The sequence below is a fragment of the Trypanosoma theileri genome (assembly GCF_002087225.1).
Source record: "Trypanosoma theileri isolate Edinburgh chromosome Unknown TM35_Tth_6_V1, whole genome shotgun sequence".
NCBI lineage: Eukaryota > Euglenozoa > Kinetoplastea > Trypanosomatida > Trypanosomatidae > Trypanosoma > Trypanosoma theileri.
Window position 1 is genome coordinate 813,562 of NW_021639848.1, and position 23,031 is coordinate 836,592.

The 23,031-nt window shown below is 38.1% G+C and overlaps 15 protein-coding genes across 15 annotated transcripts; all 15 read right to left on the bottom strand.

The window, feature by feature from the left end:
- Window positions 1-28: 28 nt before the first annotated feature.
- TM35_000064280 (malate dehydrogenase (quinone)) lies at window positions 29-1,105 on the bottom strand (the record flags this gene model as incomplete). Its single annotated transcript, XM_029023465.1, has 1 exon — window positions 29-1,105. The coding sequence occupies one exon, from the start codon at window positions 1,103-1,105 to the stop codon at window positions 29-31; it is 1,077 nt and encodes a 358-aa protein (XP_028885489.1).
- Window positions 1,106-1,564: 459 nt separating this feature from the next.
- On the bottom strand, window positions 1,565-4,345 carry TM35_000064290 (uncharacterized protein; the record flags this gene model as incomplete). The annotated part of the gene is made up of 1 exon (XM_029023466.1): window positions 1,565-4,345. One exon carries the CDS (start codon window positions 4,343-4,345, stop codon window positions 1,565-1,567), a length of 2,781 nt encoding a protein of 926 aa, XP_028885490.1.
- A 480-nt stretch (window positions 4,346-4,825) lies between these two features.
- On the bottom strand, window positions 4,826-6,547 carry TM35_000064300 (uncharacterized protein; the record flags this gene model as incomplete). The annotated part of the gene is made up of 1 exon (XM_029023467.1): window positions 4,826-6,547. The coding sequence occupies one exon, from the start codon at window positions 6,545-6,547 to the stop codon at window positions 4,826-4,828; it is 1,722 nt and encodes a 573-aa protein (XP_028885491.1).
- A 352-nt stretch (window positions 6,548-6,899) lies between these two features.
- On the bottom strand, window positions 6,900-7,436 carry TM35_000064310 (uncharacterized protein; the record flags this gene model as incomplete). The annotated part of the gene is made up of 1 exon (XM_029023468.1): window positions 6,900-7,436. The coding sequence occupies one exon, from the start codon at window positions 7,434-7,436 to the stop codon at window positions 6,900-6,902; it is 537 nt and encodes a 178-aa protein (XP_028885492.1).
- Window positions 7,437-7,866: 430 nt separating this feature from the next.
- Window positions 7,867-9,621, bottom strand: TM35_000064320 (signal recognition particle receptor like protein; the record flags this gene model as incomplete). Its single annotated transcript, XM_029023469.1, has 1 exon — window positions 7,867-9,621. The coding sequence occupies one exon, from the start codon at window positions 9,619-9,621 to the stop codon at window positions 7,867-7,869; it is 1,755 nt and encodes a 584-aa protein (XP_028885493.1).
- Window positions 9,622-9,932: 311 nt separating this feature from the next.
- Window positions 9,933-10,463, bottom strand: TM35_000064330 (uncharacterized protein; the record flags this gene model as incomplete). Its single annotated transcript, XM_029023470.1, has 1 exon — window positions 9,933-10,463. One exon carries the CDS (start codon window positions 10,461-10,463, stop codon window positions 9,933-9,935), a length of 531 nt encoding a protein of 176 aa, XP_028885494.1.
- A 343-nt stretch (window positions 10,464-10,806) lies between these two features.
- On the bottom strand, window positions 10,807-12,165 carry TM35_000064340 (uncharacterized protein; the record flags this gene model as incomplete). Its single annotated transcript, XM_029023471.1, has 1 exon — window positions 10,807-12,165. One exon carries the CDS (start codon window positions 12,163-12,165, stop codon window positions 10,807-10,809), a length of 1,359 nt encoding a protein of 452 aa, XP_028885495.1.
- A 429-nt stretch (window positions 12,166-12,594) lies between these two features.
- TM35_000064350 (putative cysteine synthase) lies at window positions 12,595-13,602 on the bottom strand (the record flags this gene model as incomplete). Its single annotated transcript, XM_029023472.1, has 1 exon — window positions 12,595-13,602. One exon carries the CDS (start codon window positions 13,600-13,602, stop codon window positions 12,595-12,597), a length of 1,008 nt encoding a protein of 335 aa, XP_028885496.1.
- A 209-nt stretch (window positions 13,603-13,811) lies between these two features.
- Window positions 13,812-15,017, bottom strand: TM35_000064360 (uncharacterized protein; the record flags this gene model as incomplete). The annotated part of the gene is made up of 1 exon (XM_029023473.1): window positions 13,812-15,017. The coding sequence occupies one exon, from the start codon at window positions 15,015-15,017 to the stop codon at window positions 13,812-13,814; it is 1,206 nt and encodes a 401-aa protein (XP_028885497.1).
- A 367-nt stretch (window positions 15,018-15,384) lies between these two features.
- Window positions 15,385-16,782, bottom strand: TM35_000064370 (uncharacterized protein; the record flags this gene model as incomplete). The annotated part of the gene is made up of 1 exon (XM_029023474.1): window positions 15,385-16,782. One exon carries the CDS (start codon window positions 16,780-16,782, stop codon window positions 15,385-15,387), a length of 1,398 nt encoding a protein of 465 aa, XP_028885498.1.
- A 484-nt stretch (window positions 16,783-17,266) lies between these two features.
- TM35_000064380 (uncharacterized protein) lies at window positions 17,267-17,578 on the bottom strand (the record flags this gene model as incomplete). The annotated part of the gene is made up of 1 exon (XM_029023475.1): window positions 17,267-17,578. One exon carries the CDS (start codon window positions 17,576-17,578, stop codon window positions 17,267-17,269), a length of 312 nt encoding a protein of 103 aa, XP_028885499.1.
- Window positions 17,579-17,872: 294 nt separating this feature from the next.
- Window positions 17,873-18,229, bottom strand: TM35_000064390 (uncharacterized protein; the record flags this gene model as incomplete). Its single annotated transcript, XM_029023476.1, has 1 exon — window positions 17,873-18,229. One exon carries the CDS (start codon window positions 18,227-18,229, stop codon window positions 17,873-17,875), a length of 357 nt encoding a protein of 118 aa, XP_028885500.1.
- A 201-nt stretch (window positions 18,230-18,430) lies between these two features.
- TM35_000064400 (1-alkyl-2-acetylglycerophosphocholine esterase) lies at window positions 18,431-19,603 on the bottom strand (the record flags this gene model as incomplete). Its single annotated transcript, XM_029023477.1, has 1 exon — window positions 18,431-19,603. The coding sequence occupies one exon, from the start codon at window positions 19,601-19,603 to the stop codon at window positions 18,431-18,433; it is 1,173 nt and encodes a 390-aa protein (XP_028885501.1).
- Window positions 19,604-19,889: 286 nt separating this feature from the next.
- TM35_000064410 (uncharacterized protein) lies at window positions 19,890-20,483 on the bottom strand (the record flags this gene model as incomplete). The annotated part of the gene is made up of 1 exon (XM_029023478.1): window positions 19,890-20,483. One exon carries the CDS (start codon window positions 20,481-20,483, stop codon window positions 19,890-19,892), a length of 594 nt encoding a protein of 197 aa, XP_028885502.1.
- A 208-nt stretch (window positions 20,484-20,691) lies between these two features.
- TM35_000064420 (Tectonic-1) lies at window positions 20,692-22,467 on the bottom strand (the record flags this gene model as incomplete). Its single annotated transcript, XM_029023479.1, has 1 exon — window positions 20,692-22,467. The coding sequence occupies one exon, from the start codon at window positions 22,465-22,467 to the stop codon at window positions 20,692-20,694; it is 1,776 nt and encodes a 591-aa protein (XP_028885503.1).
- Window positions 22,468-23,031: the final 564 nt, after the last annotated feature.

Here is a 23,031-nt window from a genome sequence, read left to right on the forward strand (position 1 = left end):
TATATATATATATCTTCGATCTCTACATTTACGCGAAAAGCTTCGAATACTTCTTTTTTTGTTCTTGGTTAAGTTGTTTTCGCCCCTCTACAATAGCCTGACGAATACTTGCTGTATCACTTGTTTCTCCACCAAGACGTTCGTAATCATGTAGTGCTTCCGTAGCTGCGTCGTAGTCTCGACTTCCGCAAAGCGCTACAGTCAATCGGTGATATGCTTTCACATTATTGTTATCGAGGTGAATTGCTGTTCGGGCGTCTTTGGCCGCTTCGTCATTTTTACCAAGGCGATGTAAACATAGGCTACGGTTTAGTAGCGCAGACAAACGAAGATTGGTTGCCTCCATTTCATTGGGCAGTAAATCTCTGCGTCCTTCGGTAAGCTCAATGCAATCGCTGTAGGCCTGTACTGCGGCTTTGAGATCACCAGCGGCGAAAAAAACATTACCATCTTCTTTTGCCTTCTTTGCCTTCTCGACATCCTCCTCACTGATTCGCTTCGTATCGCTTTCCCTCGCCAATGCTGCGGAAGCCATTTGGGCTCGATTGGATGCATCATACTGTGTTTTAGGGGGGTTTATGTAGAGGTCCTCATAATTGTTAAGTGTACAATCCACGCGACTCCACTCGTCAAGCGCAGGGTCGTCATGGTTGCGTAAAAGAAAGGCATCACCTCGGATATCGCGTTGGGCAATCTTGCTCGCGCGAGAGTTTAGTGCGAGGTCTTTAAAACGACCACTGTCATCAATGTACAATGAAGTACCAATAAATTTATTCTCACGTCCTGGCATAAGAATTGGAACAATTTCAAATGACGTTTGCTCAAGATAATCTGCAATCATCCCGTTCTGTTGTTCACTTGTAATATTTGTATTTGTTTTGTCACCTTCACGTTTATCATTTTCTTTTGCCTTCTCCATAAGGTGTTTAGCCATTTCATTCTTTTGATCCTGCGAGAGAAGTAATTTTCGAAAATACTGCTGTATTGAAGCACGAAACTCCTCATCGCTGCCACCTGGAAAAGATACCTCGCTTGGTGTTTTGGCATCATCGGCAGGGATGAGAACGTACTTAAAGGGAGTAACTGCGGGACTCGGAACGTCCATTGTTGAAGACAAATAACTGGTGTCGTGATTCTGCAAAACCAAAGAAGGAATAATGCAAAATAGAAAATGGGAGAAAAAAAAAACGATTTAAAAAGAGAAAAAGAGGAGAATAGCAATAATAGCACAGGTTACATAAAGAAATCCCTTCAGCAAACACACCCAAATAATAATAACAATAATAATGTGGACAGGAGCACAGACCAAAACAAAAACAGAAAGAAAGCATACCCTTAGGGGTGCGCTTTCGACCAGTAATAATAATAATAAAAAAAGAAAAATAAATAAAATACAAAAGAGCAAATTGAATACTGATCTAAAAATCTAAAAGTCTAAAAGTCTAACATATTAACACATTTTTCTTTTTTTTTTTTTTGGATAGTGATCATTACCACCACCATCATCATCGTTTTCATTAAGGTCTCTATAACCACCTCGGATCCAAGATGAATAAAGAGAACCCTATGCAGGACTTGATGGGCAAAGGGGGTGAAGAATCTGTACAGCTAGATTCAACTCACTCAAAGATTGCATTTCAAGAGCTGCTACTTGTCTACCGTCGCAAGTAATCACCAAACACCACTCTGCCACATGAACGCTACCTCTGTGAATAGCATTGCTGTGATACGCCCGAAGACCTGTGATGAACTCAATTTTTTCTTGTAGCCTAACCTGTGAAACCTTTTTGTTGTAATCCAATTTTTTAAGGGAGAGAAGAACAGCATCTCCATCACGTTGTAAAGAAAGTATACGTTTTGCTACCCCATTTCTCGAGACATGGTGTTTCCAGACAAGAAATGTTCCTATAAAAGGAGTTGTTGTGGTTAAACTTCCTCCTATATGAGTGTTCGAAACGTCTATGCTGTTTCCCCAGTATGCTGGAACATTAGTTGAAGTTGATTCTTCGACCTGAACAACAAGAGATGGTTCATCCGACTCTTCCGATGAGGAAACTACAGTTGTATCATATGGTAACGGTTCCATGATAGAATTATCAGGTTTCTTCCAGACTGTACACTTTCCCACTGATGTAACCTTTGAATTTTGAACATTAAGGTTGATATCTGAAGTGCGATCTGCCAAAGGCTGTCGTGTAAAGTGACGACCTTTCCCGTTCTTGAGAGGTCGGAGTGCCTCCATTGGTGGCGGTGGTGGTGCTGGTTTAGGCAATACAACAGAGTATTGGTTTAAAAGTAAATTATCTTTTTTTACCTCATTTGCCCCCAACTCCGCTGTTGGCGGTACTCGAAAAACTCTATTTATTGAACTTTGAGAAATTCCTTCTGTATTTTTTGTGTTTTGCTTTGATTCCTCTGGCAACTTTGTAATTTCCAAGGATGGTGTTGGTGTTAGTGTTGGTGTTGGTGTTGGTTCACTTACTGACGAATGTGATTCTTGAATTTCAACCGATACGAGTCGTTGTCGACTATCTTTGGTTGTAGATACTGTGCAACACGGTGATGGACTTCTCTGCGGCCCAGTAACGCTCGGTTGTGTGGAAATAACACGACTCGGAACAGTTGAGGATGTGCGTGAGAATGAACCCTTGCAGAGACTTGTCCGCTCCACTCCAAGCAGTTCTGTTACCGTCTTTAACAGGTCTTGTTGTTCTTCATATACTGGTACATCTCGTAAATTACGAATACGCCGCCTACTTTCTTCCACTACAGCTGGTTCAACTTCAATAACAGGAACTCTACATGTGGTATTAGTGTATGAATCTAGCTCCCCCCAATTTGAATAGGGCCCATTTTGTTTGGGACGCTGTAGACTGCTTACAGGAACAAAATCCCTTCGGTCAGGAACAACCAAAGGAATTTGACATAGTAACGGAACCGACGGAGTCATCCTTATTGAACCTTTACTTTTATCTTCAATCGTTTCATTCATAAGTTTTTCATGTTGGTGATCCCACGAACGCTCAAGTGAAAAGACATCTTTGTGTAATGCGGCAACATTATTAGTATTAGTAGTACTAGTGGTGGTATTGGTGGAAAAAACAGCAGATTCTGAAATCACTGGGACCTCCCTTCGTGGAGCAAAATTTTCATTAAATTGCATACCTTTTGGTGGAGTTGCGGAGGAAACTAAAATAGGTACATCAGAAACAACATCACTCTCTAACATTGTTGTCCCTTGTAAGCAATGCAATGAAGAAGAGTTAGAGGGCATCAAACATGGAGACGCCTGTACCTCAACAACGTCACTAGAGATATCATCATCATCATCATCATCATCGTCATTTGCGTCCACATAAATAGTGCGGCGTGGTTGAGTTTTGGATCGACGCGGTGGTGAAACAGTTGGTGTGTGCACAGCGTATTCTGCTAAAACACAATCTTCGCTACAATCATAAGACCTGTCTTTATTGCTATCTGGGGAACAAGGTTGTGACCGCAGTAGTGGCGGGCGTAATGGTATTGGTGGTGCTCCTTCGTTAAGCAAGAATTCCTTCTCAGACGCAAGAACTCTCTCTCGGGAGTGCTGAATAAGAAAAGGAGAACGTGAAGCATATTCAGAGAAACCCTCTTCACTGAGCTTGTCATCCACAACACGAAGTGGTGTGGGACTAAGAGTTAATTCCACCTCTACAGTCTCAAGAATGGGACCAACGCCAATAGCAGCAGACTCAGTAGTAGGATCAAGATTTACTGAATTTATTCTCTGAGTAGGTAAAACAAGAGGACGAAGTGACGTGTAAAGTAATTCAACAGCGGCAATACGGTGTGTGTCTGACATGTCACAACAGCCAACAAAACGTAGTGTTAAAAAAATACGAGTTCCGCTAGTGGGTTCTTTTCCAATAAGACAGGCAATGTGATACACTGTCTTGACAGAGATAGTTGTCTCCATCCAACCTGAGTTGGAAAGTTTGGCGGGATTCATATTCCATTCCTTTACAACAACATCCTGTACAGCAAGTTCATCCATCCTCTGAGAACTTGTTGAAAGACTAATGATGCAAGAAGTAGGGAATGAAACTCCTGGTTTGGCCGGACGAACACGTAGACAAATAAGAGCAGGGGAATTTTCCCAAAAGTAGTCTTCTGTCTCAATTTCACATGTTGCTAGTGTGTCACGGGTATTCACCGCGTAGTTACACCATGGGCTAGTCTCATTATTTTTCTCATGATGATCTGTAGAAAATGGTCGACGAAAGAAGAAGGCATTACCAGGATTCACTCCTGTGGCACGCAGTAATCGCTTGAATGCCGGTACCTCTACTCTAGGGTCACCTATCATTCACAGTGTTGAGCTAACAGATTTTTTCTTCTTCTACTTTGTTTTTTTTTTTTTGATTTCTTTATTTGTCTTTCCTCTTACCGGCATATTCACGGTAAAAAGAAGAAAAAGAAGAGTAAGAAGATAGGATGCACGAGGAGACATAAAAAAAAAAAAAATTCATAATAATAGAAAAATGACAACTCAAACATAGGATTACAAAGAAGAAAAAACAATAATAAAAGGTAGAAACAAAAAAAAGAAAAATACAAAGAGATATTGTAGTCACTATCACCCTAACTCACTCACTCAGAAACACATACAAACTCTCTATATTTCTCTGTTCTCCCTCTTTCTTTTGCATTCTCACACACTTACCCCCTTATACACAGGTACACAATATGTGAGTAAAACAAAAAAAAAAAACTCAACGGTAATAAAACTCCATGTTTTTCTTTTGTCTTTTTTGTTTTTCTTCTTCTTAACTCTTCGATATCACAACTAATGAGTTCGGCCGATACCAGATGCCATTTTGTAGTTCGAACCCCGACTCCCCAATGATACTCCAATAAAAGGTAGCGGTGCTTCCTCTGAAATGAGACGTTTAATGCTTTGATGCTTTTCCCACTCCCAGCGTTTTTTAAGGCGATACCACACGAAACCAGCGTTTTCTATATTGTGATCTGCGAACATCGCACTTACGTTGAAATCACGGCGTTGTAAGAAACCAAGATAGTAATTCGCATATGTGCATTCCATCACAATAGGCCAAGCGGTTGGAGGGCAATGTGGTGCTAACTGTTCTGCATGCAGCATTTCAGTCTTAACTATGCACATAACATCATACAGAAGTTTACGTACTGCCCTATCTCTTGAAGCCAATGAAATATTTTTGAGTAATGCTATGTTTACATGGTTATCAGCACAAAGATCAGCAGGAAGCATTGTAAATCCAATACGGGCATATTTTTTCCAAAACATAACACAATGCTGTGTAAGACCAATAGCTCTACCAATATGTTGCAACATATGTTCCGCATTTTCGTCCTTAACATTAGTAATCTCTAAAAGTGAATTAAAAAAATAACCGTAATATCGATCAAAATGATCAAAAAGTTGTTTAACATTTCCTGGTTGTTGAACAACACGCAACCTAGCATCTGTAAATCCTCGTACAAACGCTTTGGTCATTTGAGGATTTTGTTCTACAACGGCTGCGAAAGGTCTTAAAACTGGATGAGAATCAGTAAACTGACCTGCAGACATTTGTCGTTTTTCCATAATTTGATTTATAGATTCTTTCCAAAATAATAACTTCATACCAGCCCCTGTAGTCTTAACACCACGCTGTGAATGAACATCCAACATCGTCCAGCGAGCTTTATTAAGAGACATAGCAAGTTGCCACATGGCATAATAGTTTTGACGTGTTGTAGTTTCTGGGTAAGCAATCTCACCCATACGATAATGAAATAGGTCATGTTCTTTTAGTTCATCCTCCATTTTTAAATAATCCACTTCAGAGGGCTGAAGAGCTGAAGATACACGTTCTGCTTTATCTGTAGTAGCAGATCTGATGCGCTTCCACATTTCCTCTTTAGAAATTGCATTGCGTGGGATAGCACTGTAATAGTCTTCTGCCTCTTTTGCACGTAGTTGCTCCTTCGTGTTCACATCACTTGCAGCTGACTCCTTGTTCATCTTTGAAACAGAACCACTATTATCACTAGTAGCTGTTGTTGTTGTTGTTGTGGTGGTGGTGGTGGTGGTGGTGGTTTTAGTAGGCAATCCCTTTGACGGTGTGGGCAGTTTCCGTGGGAGAGATGATGATGCATTCCTTGTCACCATATTCTCAGTACCCACACCCTTAGCAGTAGCACTAGCACTAGCCTTATCAGTAGATATCGGTGACCCTGATGCTAATGATGATGATGATATGCCCATACCACCCTTCTGTACATCACGCGGGGACGGCAGTTTACCACTAAGGGCGATGTTTGCCATATGTTGTGCCTTGACGGCTTCAACATTAGTCCCGTGTACCTCGCAGGGGAGTGGCGATGCTGTTTCTACGCCTCCTACTCCTTGTTTTTGGCTTTGGGGAGCAGTGAAGGCTGAGATGGACCCGCCATAGTCCGTGAAGCCGTGGAGCCCCGGGCTGATCCCCTCGTCCTTCGGCAGTCGCAGTCCCCCACGGCGGTATAGAATAAAGAGTCGCCTCATCCTCGCCGTATGGATAGATAGATAGAGAGAGAGAAAGGGAGAAACGCTTTCCTCCTCCTCCTCCACTCACCTGATACCTGGGGAAGACAAGAGAGCATACAAAAGAGAAAGGTGGGTGGGGAACGGGGAAAAAACCACGAAAAAAAAAAGGAATGGGGGAGGGTTTAGAAAAAACATTAAAAAAAAAACGATCAAGATCATGACATTATCAATGAGAGGAAACCAGTAGATGTGTATCCTCCTTTACACTACGAAATCACCACACCCATCAGGATACAACAACAAAAAAGAAGAAAAAAAAAAAAAAGAAAGGGGTTAGAGAAGTACATGAAGGGGCAAGTATGAATGCTCTTTAATACATTTGTGAGCTGCGCAAAATGCCCTCCTCGTTTCGAAGTTTTTTAAGGATAAACTCCGCATCCTCAACAGATTGAATCAGTCCCTCAAGCAACTCGTTTGGGAGAAAGGTCCATTCTAGATTCGCAGATGACTCTCGAGAATCTTTGACATTTAAGTTCCCCAACCCAGAATGTATAGGACAAGCGCATGTGCATCGTGTTGCTAGTGTTACAGCACGACTGGGAGAACCTGAAATATCATTATGTATTTGCCGTTCTTTCCGTATAACCTTATTACTATTCAAGTAATTTCTGTTATGAAGAGGTAACTTGGTCCGATGTTCTAAACCACTTTTGATGCGTTGGTGAGACATGCTGAACGGATCCTTGTAATTGCATCTCCGTACAAAACTACTATGGAAACCATTATCTGAGTGTTGCACATCATAGTCTAGCGTAAGATTTTGAACCCATACCTTATTCCCTCTTCCATCTTCATAATAATAACGAATACGATTTATTGGTGATGAAGTGTTATTACGACATTCCATCTGACTAATAGACAATAATGATGAAGGTAGCATGATTCATGACGAATATACCAACAGTGGCTTAACTTCAAAAAAGGAAAACTGTACCTTTAATTACAAAAAGAAAAAAAATGAAAATAAGCAAACCAAAGGGCAAAGTAAAGAGGGGGATCTCTAATATTTTTTTTCTCTTTTCCTTTTTTTTCTTTTCGCTTGACCTTGAACTTCAGAAGAAGAAAAAGTAAAAGGGAAATTAGTAGACCAGAAAGAAAAAAAAAAAATAAGTAAATAAATCATATATATGTGTAGTACTTGTTTCATTTTTTTTTTGTTCTTCAGCTTCACATAGAGATAGAGAAATAGATAGAGAAATTGTGGTTTTTTTTTTTTTTTTTGAGAGAGAGGGGGGAAAAGGAAGGAAGGAAAAGGGAATACACTTTGCCTAGTTTCACTAGTCCATTAGGGCGCTGACAACAACATCAGGTTCCATGACTTTTAGGTCTTGGTAAGTTTGACCTACACCAACAAATACAATGGGTTGCCCTAATTCGTACACCATTGAAAGTGCTGCCCCAACCTTGTCGTCAATAGTATCAAACTTTGTTAGTACAATTCCATCAATACCACGTGGGACTGTTCCAACAGGCGCAAAGTCCACGAGACATTGATTAAACCTTCGAAGTTGATCTACTCCAGTATTTCCAACAAGTGCTTCACCCACAAATAGGACTAAATCTGGTTGATTATCATGAATAAGTTTTGCAAGTGCTCGCATACGTGATTCGTGGTCTTGCATTCGTCCAGCAGTATCAATAATAACCACATCGTATTGCTGACGTGTGGCTTGTGCGATGGCCGCAGCAGCAACAGCAGAAGGATCGGAACCATATCCCATTTGAAAGACTGGCACGCCCAAACATCGACCATGTACTTCTAGCTGTTCCACAGCACCATGACGAAATGTATCACCTGCAGCAATCAAAACGCTATGACCACTTTGTTGAAGCCAATATGTAATCTTTGCAAGAGTAGTTGATTTCCCTACCCCATTTACACCACAAAGTACAATAGAATAAGGTTTTTTTCGAGCTTGTGCAGATGCTACTGAACGCAGAATATTGACTTCATGTTTAGGTTCTAATATACGACGAAGTGATGCAATCATAGCCTTTTCAATAGACTGATGTAATGAATCAAATGTACCAAGTTTTTTTCCTTCCAAAGAAGTTTCCACAGATTTACAAACGTGTTCTGCCACCTCTACGGCAACATTTTTGGATATTAATTTCTCACGTAAACTTGGAATAACACTTTGAAAATCTTGACTATCCAATTCTCTGTGACCCACATACTTGCGAAGCCAATTTGCTAATCGTCCTCGTGGTTGATTTTCCCATTCTTTCTCTTTTACTGGCGCAACACTACCATTTGGTAAACGCTTGATAAAGGTTGCCCGTTGTATTTCCGTTTGTGCCTCCAATTCTTCCTGAGTTGGAGCTGCCTGCTGTTTTCGCTGTTCTTCTACAGCTGGATCCAAAGCAGGTTGATCCCATCGGGTGGCTTGCTTTACCGGTTTTCCTTTCTTTTGTGTTGTTGATGCGGATGTTGCCTTTCCTGTTGTAGGTTTCTTGCCTTTACGTCCAATGATATGACCACTTTTAGTAACGATGGCACCTCCACTACCCTTATATGCCGCAGCCTCATCACCTTCGTCTTTCTCTCCCGTTAACGCAGAATCATCCACATCTTCCTCATCATCGGTATGTGTTGTCGTTGGATCTGTTGTTGTTGTTGTTGTTGTTGTTGCTTGAGAGGCATTTGCAGTGCCATCCACACTGCGATCACTGGCTTCCAGTCTTGAGAGGGCCTCTGTGTACTCTGTAGAGAAGTCATACTCGCGAAAGAGTCCATCCTGTACCCGTCCGTACTTTTTAGTGAAGGTCTTCACAATATCACGCAGAAAGAGACCCATATGCGGGTATGAGAGAAACTTTGGGTATACGGCCACAACAAAAAATTGTGCATCATTCTCCAATGCCCAGCGTAGTTTATATTCACCAGATACTAACTCTTCTACACCTGCACGGTCCTCAAGAAGAACCTCTTGAATAACGCGATTGACAATCAAACGCCGTCCATTACTGTCTGCACTATGCTCCCAGAGGACCACCCCTCCATTGCTAATAATGGAAAGTGTATCAATCATTTAATAAAAATGAGAAAATGACGTAAACAGGTGAAGACTACTAATCCTTTTTTTTTTTTCAAAAAAACATCAAGAAGAAATGGTGAAGGTGGAACTGCTGACAGACAATACGAAAAGAATTTTTTTTTAAGACACAAGCAGAACCCAGAAGCACAACCTTCAAAAAAAAAAAAAAAACAGTCAAGCAGTTGTCCAAAAACAAAGAAAAAACAACAAAAAAAAAATACTTTTTCTTCGCGACTGCGTTGAAATACTGATAAATCAAAAAAAGAAAAAAATAAAAATAAATAATGATAATAATAATTTGAGAATCAATGATTGTACAGTACGGTGTTAAGTTTTAATTGGCGAATAGCTTCACGCCGGGCAAGGATTTCATTGTACTCTGCCTCTGTGAGAATAACTCGTATGGTTACTGTGGTTTCATTATTGGTTTTCTCTCTTTCTAATAAATTTCGTCGTATAGTTTCAATCCCGGTATTGTACACGTCAACATTCTTCTTCTTGTCACTAGAGTGTAAAATTGCAGAAGCATTTTCTTCTACTTCTCTCGATACATCAGATGTCTCTAGGGAGTGTAAAAATCGCTTTATCTTAAGCCGTCCCGCTTCTATCTCACCACTTCGAGGATCAAGATCATTCTGCTGATAAAATATTGCCATCTCTTCCATACGATCTGCAAAGGAACGCCGAAGAACAGCAAGTGCCTTTTCAACTTGGGGCGGGTTAGATGCCCTCCGCTGTGTCAACTGCCGCTGAAGGGTTGTGTATGTGTTGATCACAGTATCGACCTGTTCACTTATCTCTCTTGATCGATCTAGCTCTAATGGAATCCACTTCATGGCTTGAGGGACAAGCAGTACTACTACTTTTTCGGTTTGAAAAGAAGAAAGAGAAAAAAAAAAGAAAAAAAAAGAGATTGTAAAAATAATCTTTCTTTTTTTTTTTGAAGTAAAGAGAAAAATATATATATTTATTCTCTTCAGTGCAAAGAAAAAAATACATAAAAAAAAAGTCATTTAAACCATATTACAAACTCTACTTTCGTCTTTCTGCTTCTTCTTAGACATCCATAATTAGTTCCGGAATTAAGAAAAGTCGTAAACCGGAAAGAATCTCACAAGTGCTTCTGCAACCCCGTATGGGGTACAAAAACAACATATATATATATATGTCATTTGAATATCAGTCAAATCCATTGAATCCTGTGAGAACAAAGGCGTCGTAGTATGGTTTTTTTTCCAGTTGATGGCACCAATTCCAAGCTGAAGTAAGTCTTCCATCGATGCAACTACCTCCATCATCACCAGAACCATCGAATCCATGACGGAAGAAATCTGACAATATTGTCATTCTAATGGATTCGTATGAGTTGTATTTTGAACGTAGCAGATTACGAATCCCTGGATGTTCTTCTGGGGTATTATGAGAAAATATTTTTTCAAGAGCTTTAATGGTATGCATGATAGGTTGTACAATACGAGGAATCACAGTATATTTATCAATAAATACTAATGGGTTGGGAACATCGCGATCGCCCAGGTGGATAACTTTTATTCCGACCCATCCACCCATTTCACGTTCTGCCTCACTTACACATCTTGACATACGTGTATAGCTTTTCGGTGCACGACACATACGGTGAAATCCTTGTCCTGTATTTACAAACCTGTATTGACCATCACCATCTATCAACATATCATCTTCTGAAACTTGCCAAAATTCAAATATATTGCGTTGCACATTTTCCCATAAGGTAAGAGATTCAGTAACGTATTGACATTGTTGTCTATGATCGTGTGAAAATTTGGCACCCCCTGATCCTGATCGAATAGACAAGTTATATTTTGAATGACTATCTAAAGGAAGAAATTCATCTTGAATAACATGCCGCAACCATCGAAGTGGTTCAATATTTCCTTCAATAAATTGAAATACATCATCAATGGAACGTAAACAACGTTCAATAACCAGTTTATCGTTATTAACCCCATAACGATCTAGTATTCGCTGTAAAGCTGCATTTTTCTCAGATCCATGAGAATTTAGATACATATCTACTTCAGAATCCTTTAGCAAGGCTTCAGCACCAACCCTTCTTAACTCCATTTCAACAGTTATTACCGGATTTACCAAACTATTGGATATGTGTAATCGCCGCCGAATAGAGTCTTTTTGAACATCTTGAAGAAGCATCGTTAATTTACCAAATTCACTTCTATTACTAAAAGGATTAAGTCTTTTATGACGGCGAAAAATTTCAAAAAGTCCTGCAAAAACCCCAAGTATTACACGCATATCAGCTCTTCCCCTAGCAATCTCATCTCTCAACTCTCGTGAGAGACTCCCTGATGCAATGAAAAGACCCAAAATAGTATCGAACAGTTCACGCATGGAACGATACATCCTCTCTTCACGACTACTTGAAAAGCGTATATCGTCAACGTCATCTGTGTATTCACTAACCTTAAGGGCAGCAATTAACAGCTGCAGGTCCTCCCGCTCTGCATCGCTTAAGCGCAGCAAAACATCCCCATACCGCATAGTTTATTTCTAAGAATAAAAATAATGTGTCGAAAATACTCCATAAAATATATATATATATATATATATATATATATATATATATATATATATATGATAAACAATAAAAGTAAGGGGAAAGAAGATAGGGGAAACAAGTTAGAAATGGGATGAAAAGATTTGACAAAAAAAATTTTTACATTCTCCCATTTTTTTTTTATTCTCAATTCTTTTATCAGTATTTTGATTTTTTTTGTTATATGAGAAAAATATAAAAAACGGTAGAAAATCACATATTAATATTCACTCTACCAGTACTTCCTATCTTCAGGCAAAACCTGTTAAAATCATAATAAAAAAAAAAGATGATACGCTCAATGGTATATAACTAGCAATGAAGAAAAAACGTACTGATTTAAAAAATATTTTTTTTTCTTTAATATATATCTCCTACACCTGTGGAATTTCCGAAACTGGGACAACAGGGAGGCTCGTAATCTCTTCTCTCACGGATGCGTACAGAGCTGTGGATAAGTAGCGCTCTCCAAATGATGGGATAACGGTAACAATAGTTTTTCCCGCCATCTCTGGCCGCTCTGCTATTTTAAGAGCAGCAAAAACATTCGCCCCAGCGGAGAAACCGCAGAATATACCATCCATTCGGGATAATTTTTGTGCAGTTTCAATTGCTTTATCACTTGATACCTGAATGATCTCATCCACCAATTCACGATCGAGAACCTCTGGAACAAAACCTGCTCCAATTCCTTGAATACGATGGGGACCAGGTCTTCCTCCAGATAAAACTGGAGACTCTTGTGGTTCAACTGCAACAATATTGGCATTACATCCAACTGATTTAAGGAAGCGTGCGACTCCGGTAAGTGTTCCGCCAGTACCAACACCAGCCACAAAACAATCAACATGACCCTTTGTTTGTCGCCAAATTTCAGGTCCTGTTGTTTCCTCATGAATTTGAGCATTGTACTTGGTACAGAACTGATCCGCAAGAACTGCATCAGGATTATTACTGACGATGCGATTCGCCATGGCCACAGCCCCTTTCATTCCCAGTGAAGCTGGGGTTAATATAAGTTCAGCACCAAATATCCTTAGCAAAGAGCGACGCTCCATAGACATAGAATCTGGCATAGTAATAATAACTTTATAACCTCTTACGGCTCCAAGAAGGGCTAGTGCAATACCAGTGTTACCACTTGTGGCCTCCACAATAACAGATTTACCACGTTTTATCTTCCCTTCCTTTTCTGCTTTGTCGTAGATAGCGTAAGCGAGACGATCCTTAACAGAAGCCATAGGATTCTCAGATTCCAACTTAAGAACAATAGTGGCAGCAGTTTTATTCATATTCCGGAGATACACTGCGGGAGTGTTTCCAATGAGGGCATCCACGGATGGAGCGACATCATTCTGTTTGTTGAACTCTTGTCCAGACATTACTGCAATCTTTCTTCTTCCCTTTTCTTCTTCTCTATTTGTAATATGTCATGCAGAAAAAGAAAAATAAAAATAAAAATAAAATAAAAAAAAGTGATAGAATTAATCTAATAAGAAGAAAAAATCTGTTATATACATATATACATACAAATATATTCCATCGGTTTCACTTTGTTTATTTTTTTTTTTTTTTACTGAAACTTTCCAAATCAACCCAACGGAACATTACCATAGGGTTCTAACACTACACCTCTTTCTAGTTTAGCAAACCGTTGCATTGCTGCATCATAAACTTCTGGGTAACGCTTAAGGTGAAATGTTATCTTTCGCTGAGTTGGAGCATGAGACCAGCAGCAACTACCTGTATATCCATTAAATAATGTTTCCATCATGTGACACACAACACAAAACTGACATTCTTTGCTGGCATGTTTTTCCGGAGTAGAGTACCGCGCATGATACCTAGAATAGCAAGAAATATGACCCGTTCCTGTGACGATAGTATTGTGTTTAAGGTTATAAACTTTTTCTTCTCTTACCAGGGAATCAGAGTTTGGTCGTTTTCGAGTTAAACGACTAACCCCAATCACATTACCAACAGAAACTCTACCTGGGGAAGCAGTCTTATCATTACCTGCTGCTCCTGATTCTTGTGAACTGACTTCAGGTAACAGTATTCCAGAAGGACCTGTAAAGTGGTGGTAAACTGCTTCCATAACATCAGAACATACAGAGGGAAAGGCATATGGAGTATCAAGAGAAGCTTGAGTTAAGCAATGAAGTATATTTTCAAGATATTCTGAAAATAAGGAGGATTTTGCTCTTACTTCCTTTAGTAGAGTCTCCAATTCAGTGTATTTTGGTGACCTTATTTTACTCACAAGCGCTATCGCTGTTTCCAGAGCGGCTTTCTGTTGTTCTGTGTTTAATCTAATCCATTGTAAAAGAAGTTTTCTAAAAGAAAACAACTCGTACAATATATAAACCTCCGGACAACCCCCATTCTTGCATCCCAGAAGACCTTTACTCCGCAATTCACTCACAGTAGTTCGAAATCCCCCAACTGCAGCCAGTAAAACCTTGTCCTTTGGGTCAAGGAAAAAAAGACGCAATAACAGTTCCAGGGAAGAAAGAATTGCCCGTACTTCGTTTTCTGAATTTAACACATGGGGAACGGTACGAGATTCTTCCGACGGGTTACGTCTCATAATACCACTAACCACTGTCTCGGTATCACTTTTGTACTCGTCTGGTAAAGAGGAATGGTTCTCTTCACCCCTGAGTAAATCCCAGCGTCGTCTGGCTTCACGGTGCCAGAGATAGTGCTCGTAGGGTTGAGCAGGCGAGGGCACTTCAACTCCTTTACGCTTCTGTCTGAGCATCTCCTCAGCACAGAAGACATCAAAAGATTGCATTGAATACAAAATGCAATACTAATAGAAAAAGAAAAAGAAAGAAAAGATTTCAAAAACAAAAATAATAATGATATTTTGTTTCGCTTATAAACGCAAAAAAACCTTATTACGTTACCACATATGTGTTCATTTCTCCATTCTGTTTTTTTTTTTTTTTTCCTTTCTTCTTCGATCGCTTATTGTTGTTTTCGGATAATCCCGTTTCCTTCTTTTTTTTTCTCGTTGTTGTTGTTGATGAAAAAAAACTACTGACGAGGCCATTGCGGTAGTGCCTCTGGATAAAACATTATTCATGGGTCTCTGAAGACAGAAACTTGAGCACCAAATAATAAATAATAAATAAATAAATAAATAAATAAATAAAACATCATGATACCTTTCCAAAGAAAAGGAGTTGTAGATGCAACCACCATCCATTGTAAAGAAGAGCAGATACAGTCCATAAGAATGAGGCAGTCACTAAAGAGAAAGATATCCATGAAAGCATCTCAACACTGCTGAAACTATCTTTACCTTGAGATTTTTCATACCGATAATCTTCACCTTCTAGAAAGAAAAAAACTGTTCCCACACCACTTTCAAGAGCTTCTACAAGAGGATGATCAGAAAGTGTTGCGTGAGGTAGAGGAGCTGCAATCATTATACCTTCATGAGGGAGCATAGCTAACGTGGAAGGTCTTCCTATCTTGATACAACGCACCAGACTCATGTCAGCTGTGAAAAATACAACTTCTTGTACTTGCTGACGAAGTAAAACTAATGCATATAAAGATCCCGATACTACTACCTCAAGGCTTTGTACAAGAGCATGGTGCAAGGAGGAAAACTCTATATTACAGACTCTTACTTCTTTTGAAGAAGGGCATATAACTATAAATTTTCCTCCAGTTGGAGCAACTGCGACATATTCATCATCTCCTGAATCTGTTACATATGTAGAGCAGATAATGTTATCAAAACAACATTCAAATGATACCATATCAAATGACCAAGTACTTGATTTAATCATCTCATTCTGTTCAGACTCTACCTGAATCACAGAGGCGACATCATCATAAACTCTCAAAATTGAGCATCTACCAACAGATATAGTTGTCCAGGCAAACTCATCCATCTTTATTGGAATTGTCAGAGTATTTTCCAACTGTAGTTCAATAAAGGTGCGGGGAGAAGAATTTATTGAATTATTGTACTGACTATTAGAAGAACGAAGTACAAGACTACTACGAGAGTCCAAATAATAAATGAAACCCTCATGAACAACAGCCAGACGAGAACCATCTTGTGATGCAAAGAACTCTTCGCAACTACGAGGGATTTCAACAACAAGCTCCATAGAGCAATCAAAAACGTGCAATACTCCACTTATAGTTTTGCATAATAAAAATCGTTGTCCTTCCATTCTAAACTGTGAATCTCTGTCTCCGTAAGCATCTGGTAACTCTACATAGCGTCTTGTAGTTTCTCCAAAAGCATTAACGTTATGTGTATAAACACCACACTCAACTTTACCATTACTATCTGTACTTGTTGCACAAACCAAGAGTTTTCGTTGATTTTTCAGAAAAAACATGGCTAAAACTTCACATGGAGGTGCAAGCTCCACATTTACTTGAATACTAGGGGCAATTAACCACCTACATTCTAACTGAGAAAGAAACGCTGATGTTACAGTATATGCCAAAAGGGAAACCTGTCGGAGCTCTATCAAATCAGCCTTAGTGAGAAAGCAACATATTTGGTGAAGAGTTCCCAGGCAATTCATAAAAGAAAAAAAAAAAGACCTTAAACAAATAGAAGAAAAAGAAGCAAGAAAAGAAAACAAAAGCATTATCTTGCACCGGTGCAGAACAATTTTCATTACAAAAAAGGTGTCATTCTTTTTTTTTTTTCAGAGGTGTGTGGGAAAAAAAAGATAAAAGCACATTAGAAAAACAAAAAAAGACGGTTTTCTTTCCTTTCTCATTTCCAGCTGTTCACCCATCCATTCTTTTTTTTTTCTCTTTTTTTTTGCTTTTATCAGAAGGCAAGTAAATTCAATATACATGCATGCGCTTATTGCGCATAAAGTAAATTTGCCTCCTTTTTTTCTCTATTTCGTTTATTTTTCTTTTTCAATTTTGCCCATAATTTTCTTTTTCTCCCTCACTCAGGATATATATATATATATATTTTTTTTTTTTCTTTCCATCTGAAACTACTTTGTACATTCGCAAGATTTTATTGACATTCCGTACCCTGCTTGCGTTTTATTGCTGAGCATAGTTCAACATAAGACAGCAGAACTCATCATAAGTCATAAAGTTATCATCACTCTTTGCATACTTCTTGATCTCATTGACTACCTCTGCATCAGTGGGATCCAGTCCATAGTGCTCCAAAGACTTGTAAAACTGCTTGACTTCCTCAATGGGGAGGTATCCATTATGTTCCGTGTCAAGAGAATCAAAGAGTTCTTGAAGCTTGTTGTCCGTAATTGGCAGTCCTTCAATGTTGTTCTCGAGTTCTTCGACTGTAAGATGACGGTTGTTGTTGTGTCCTGGAATTAAACTGCGCTGCATTTTCTCTTAATATATTATTATTTCGGTTGTTTTTTGTTCTTCTTTTTTGCTTAAAGGATATAGAATTCCACTTTTTTTCTTGTGGTATAGCGTTTGTGTTGCTTTTTTTTTTTTTTGTTGCTTGCTTGAAAATAACAGGAAGAGAAAAAATAAATAGAAATTAAAACAAGAGAATTTGTCAAAGTACATTATTAAAGAGAAAAGAGAGAGAGAGAGAGAGAGAGAGAAAGCAAGAAAAGGAAAAAGAAAAAGAAATATATATAGTCCCCACTGGAGAATCTACAAGATTGTGTTTTATTGAGAAAGCGCTGCTGCACGAGTCTCTAACATTTTAGTCCTGGCCTCAAGTGCTTTTAACTCTTCTCTTTCCTTAATAATAATCCGTTGTCGCTCATTAAATCTTGTTAGCTCCTTCGCTCGAAGAGTATCATCTAGCAACAACATCTTTGCATGATCCAGTCGAGCTTTAGCCTCCATAGCCAACTTATTTCTCACTAAACGTCGAAGGGGTGCAACTTTCTCTTCATAGTGTCTTAACACAACCTCAGATTTTGTATTAACTGGCGTTATTTCGAGTACATCAAATGCATTTTCACATGCAATAATTCGTCTTGCCTCTTTTTCTACCCCATCAGACAAAACGAGCGCCATTATCCTCAAAATAAATAAAGAAAAGAAAAGAAGTAAAAAAAAAAAAAGAAAATACAGGAGATTCCACTATCATCATCAGATTAGGAATTTCCATAAAGTCTTTGCAAATTCTATTCTTTTTTATAATTAAATCAAAATAATAATTAAAAAAAAAAAAAACATCGTTCAAAAATTGAAGAAAAACTAACGCACTGTAAAATATTAAGATTCCGAGACATTCCTTATCACATCCATAGCCACGAGCGCACCAAGGTGCAATTGTAATCTTTTTGTATAACTGGACCTAGAGGTTGTAGGGTTAACAACCCATTGAACTACACTTCCGTCACTAGCACATGCAGCAAGAATAATAACAGAGGATTCAGGTGGTGAAGCGAGAACACAAAGAGAAGTAAATGTGTTCATAAAAGTAATACAATGTCGCCTTGTAATAAAATTACAACATACAAATCTACTTCTTGGTTCATAAACAGAAGTTACAGCAAGTGTTTCATCCTCAGCAGCACTAATAACCCATTGAGAATCTCCTGAAAATCTGAGGGCAGTTGGAACAGAATGGTGTAAATCAGATATTTCTCCTATTTTTTTTAGTTTTAGTGGTGCAGTACTACTTGTTTCCTTCACAATCTTATCCTCTAGTTTAAAAAGAGCTATTGTTGGACTATCACATGCTATAGCCACAAGGGCATCTAACCACGAAACCTCAAAAGCATGAATACTCTCTCCATACGAATAATTTAATCTTGATAACATAACACCAATTAAAGGATCCCAAAGAAAAATTAATCCATCATCACCTGTACTAAATAGTTGCAATTTTCCATTATGTCCTTTTGCAAATTTAACAAAACGCACCCAATCTGTATGACCTGAAAGGTAATGAAAAGGACTCATATCACGTGACCAAACTGTAACAGTTGCATTTCCTCCTCCAGTTGCTATACATGATCCATCAGGTGTGATCGCCACACTAAGAATATTATTTGAATAACCACCAAAACCAACATCTCTTTCCAAAGATAACCTTGAAGAGTATTTAGCAATCCCACCACCATAGCAAACAGTTGCAGAATTTCCAGATGCTGCAACTCCAGAAATTTCTCCTGCACTTGGTCCGGTAACCGAATTACCTGCTTCAAGAGTATAACCATCGCAGGAAATTCTTTGAATAGCATCACGTGAGGCAACAATAAGTACTTCATCTGAAACCATAAAATGAGCTACTAATGCAGCACAAAAAGAATTTAATCGCCCTTGGTATACAAATGAACCTACAAACTGTACTGCCGCTCTTTTTGGCACAGTCTTTCCAAAAGATAAAGATGATCCAGCACGTAGTCTATATCTATTGACAGTACCTAAAAGTTCCTGCATTTCATATTATTTCTACTAGGCTAGTAATTATTTTATTTATTCCTATTTTTTTTTTTTTTGTTCCGTCTTTGCATTAAAAAAAAAAAAAAACGGAAATGTACAGAACTTATAAAGAAACAAGCATTCATAGAATAATTAATATATATATATATATATATATATCCTACCAAAACAATACATTTTCTTTTTTCTTTTCCTTCTTCTCGTTTTTATTCTTCTTCTTTCTTTTTTATTTTCTCATTTATCACCGTATTATTTGATAAAAGAGAATAAAGAGAAATCATACTCACTGCCAAAAGAAAAGACGTTTTACTAAAGGTTTTGCGTCGGTAGACTGTTTTGGTGCATCAGGTTGAACAACTGCGGGTGCATTAATTCCCATAATTTTTCTTTCCTGTAATGCAACATAAGGTTTATAACGTACTTTTGCAGCATCTTGAGTTGGCATATTAAATTGCCTTATTACTGATTCATCTGTAACTTTCCATCCATATACAGGACAAGGTTCTCCAGTTAAATAAGGATGTTTACTTGGATTTGGAGGTTTCCCTCCACGAAAATAAAGCTTAACACCACTTTTATGCCAAACACCTTGAATCATCATACTCAAAACACGAGGAACATGTGTTGGACTGCGACCAATATTACCACGAAGTCTAGATAATGGATGCACTCGATGAAGTCCTATTCCATAACCAGTCCCATCAGCTCCATTATCCATCCATTGAGGCCATTTATTTTTACGCCATCGGTCTCTCACAACGTCATGAGGACCTCGATCTTCATCGTGAGGAGTATCATGAAATGGTTTAACAAATGGATAAACACTAGGTGCATTATGGTATACACCACGTCTAAGACTAGAACTGCTGCGCAGCATACAAATAAAATATTAAATCTAAATAATTCAACATAACAAAAAGAAATAAATAAAAATAAATAAAAGATATTATAGGTTTTATAATTTTTTATAGTCATTCTTTAACTCTTTTCTTACACAAGATATATAATTTTTATTTATATGTTTCCACCAAACGAAATCTACAGGAAATTTTATGTCAGGTAAATAAATATATATATTCTATATTCTATTTTGGTGGCTTAAATGGATAAAAAACGTTATCATCTAAACGAGGTAAAATAGGTGGAGCAATAACTTGTTGATGAATTTTTTTTTCTGAACGCGGATCTAATCGCGTGAAGGAAACAACAAAACGAAAACGTTGAATAGAAGTCGCATTCCCAGAGAAATCTTGATTATTACGTATCTTCCACTTTCCAACAATAGGATCTGCGAAAGCAGCTACAATCACATCTTGAGGATTATTTTCTGCCCCAATTCGGGAAAGAACAAATGTGTAATGTATCCCAATATAAATATTACTACATTCTCTTTCTACTGAATTATATATATCAGGAGAAATATCTCCAAAATCAAGACCTTCTATTTTAATCCAGGCTGTTGTATCATTCACAAGTGCATCATTAGTACGGGCAACATAATCAATTGGTTTCGTTTCAACATCAAAAGTTGGAGAAGATCCCGCATTTATACTAAGAATACTACGTAATAATGTACCCGTTCCTATTCCTGAACATAATTTACGTAACTCATCTTCAGTAGAAGATATTGTACAACTACTACTCCTTACATCATGTAAAAAACGAACTGTTTGATAATTATTCTGGTAACATGATCTATCTCCACTAGGAATGGAAAATCCAATAACTCTTTCTGCTATAGCTTTCTTACCCTCTTGTGTCACAAGTGTACCAGCCCGTATAAGTGATCCATCAAAATACCCTGGTGTAGCAGGAAAATAATTTGTCGGAGGAAGAATACCTTTTTGAGTAAATTCAGTCTGAAAAAGTAAAGAAGTAATATACTCTATATTTATATCACGAATATATAAACTTGTCGTTGCATTGGTTAATAAAAGTCCTGATTCATTTGAGCTATAAACCAAAATATTTCGAATTTGAACAACAGCATTTTTGCAATTCTCACCACTAATAATACTTTGATACTCTTCTGGTATGATAGAATTTGAATCAAGTGTAATAAGTAATTCACCAGATGTATAATTGAAAATTTGTACCTCTATAGGTGTAAACGCAGTTGTTGAATAATTACCAAAATTTGTCAAATATAAATTCGTAAAAGATGTAGTTGGAAACAATTTGCATATATCTCCACCTTTCAGTACACAGGCTGTAGAGTCTATGGGATTCATAAATCGCACACGTCTACCTTTTAACTTACAATATCCATTTTGACTAGCCGATGGAATAGTCAATAATCCTAGATTTCTGAACTCGTATACGGAACTTGCTACCTCTATATTTTTCATCAACAATAACCCACCATTAACAACATATCCATTAAATCCATTAGATTTAACCTTATCGTTTAAGTGAGTATCAGTAGGTTTAGAAACACTACTTGGTAACGCAAAAAAAGGAGTTAAACCAGCTACATTATTCGTCCTAACAATACATACTCCTGCACTTCCAGTAGGTGTTTTGTCAACATAGTGATGATTAGGAAGCATATTTTTTTTACTATCAGCACCTCCGTCACAATATTCTACAGGAGGATAACCAACACTCTCTTGAAGACAGAACTTAAACTTACTCCTCACGGTTTCACTACAATCAATATCACAACAGCAATTAGGATCACATGATCCCCAAGTCACATCGCATATACACTTACCAAGATAAGGTGACTCAAGGTTTCGTCTCTCAGGTGGGGTTTGCGGTACAGAACTCCACTCAACAGGATAAGAAAGTGGAAGTTCGGCAGCAATTAATGTACTAAAAATAACCAGAGTCCATAAGAAGAGAAACGTAAAATTGATCATCACTTCTAAAAATCCAACTATATGGAAATAGAAAAGAGAAGGAAAAAATAAGAAGAATAATGGCAACAAATAATAACATACTAGTATTTAAAAAAAAAAAACAAATAATAAAAACAACAACAGTTGTAATAATAAAAGTAATAAGAATAAGAAGAATAAGAAGAAGGTAAAAAAAAAAAAATAATAATAATAATAATACAGCTTTTCTTTTAAGATTTAGGAAAGCGCACGAAAAAAAAAAATTAAATCAATCCCAGCCCCAGGGGGACCACACGCCAGGAAATCTCATTCAAAAAACAAAAACCGCAGCCAAGAAGCGCCCGAAACACCGAAAACAAAATATTGACACCATAACAGGAAAGCAGAGTCCGCACCCGAGCACCGCCGCAAAAGAATGAAAAAAAAAGAAAAAAAAAGGCCGCGCGTGCCCAAGGACCGCCGCCTTCTTCGCCTTCGTGGTCCTCCGGATTCCGCGCGGCCCGCCGGCCCCAGCGACGCCATACCACGCTGTACAAGGTCCAAAAAAAGAAAAAGAAAAAAAGAGTGAAAGAAGGCGGAGGCGAC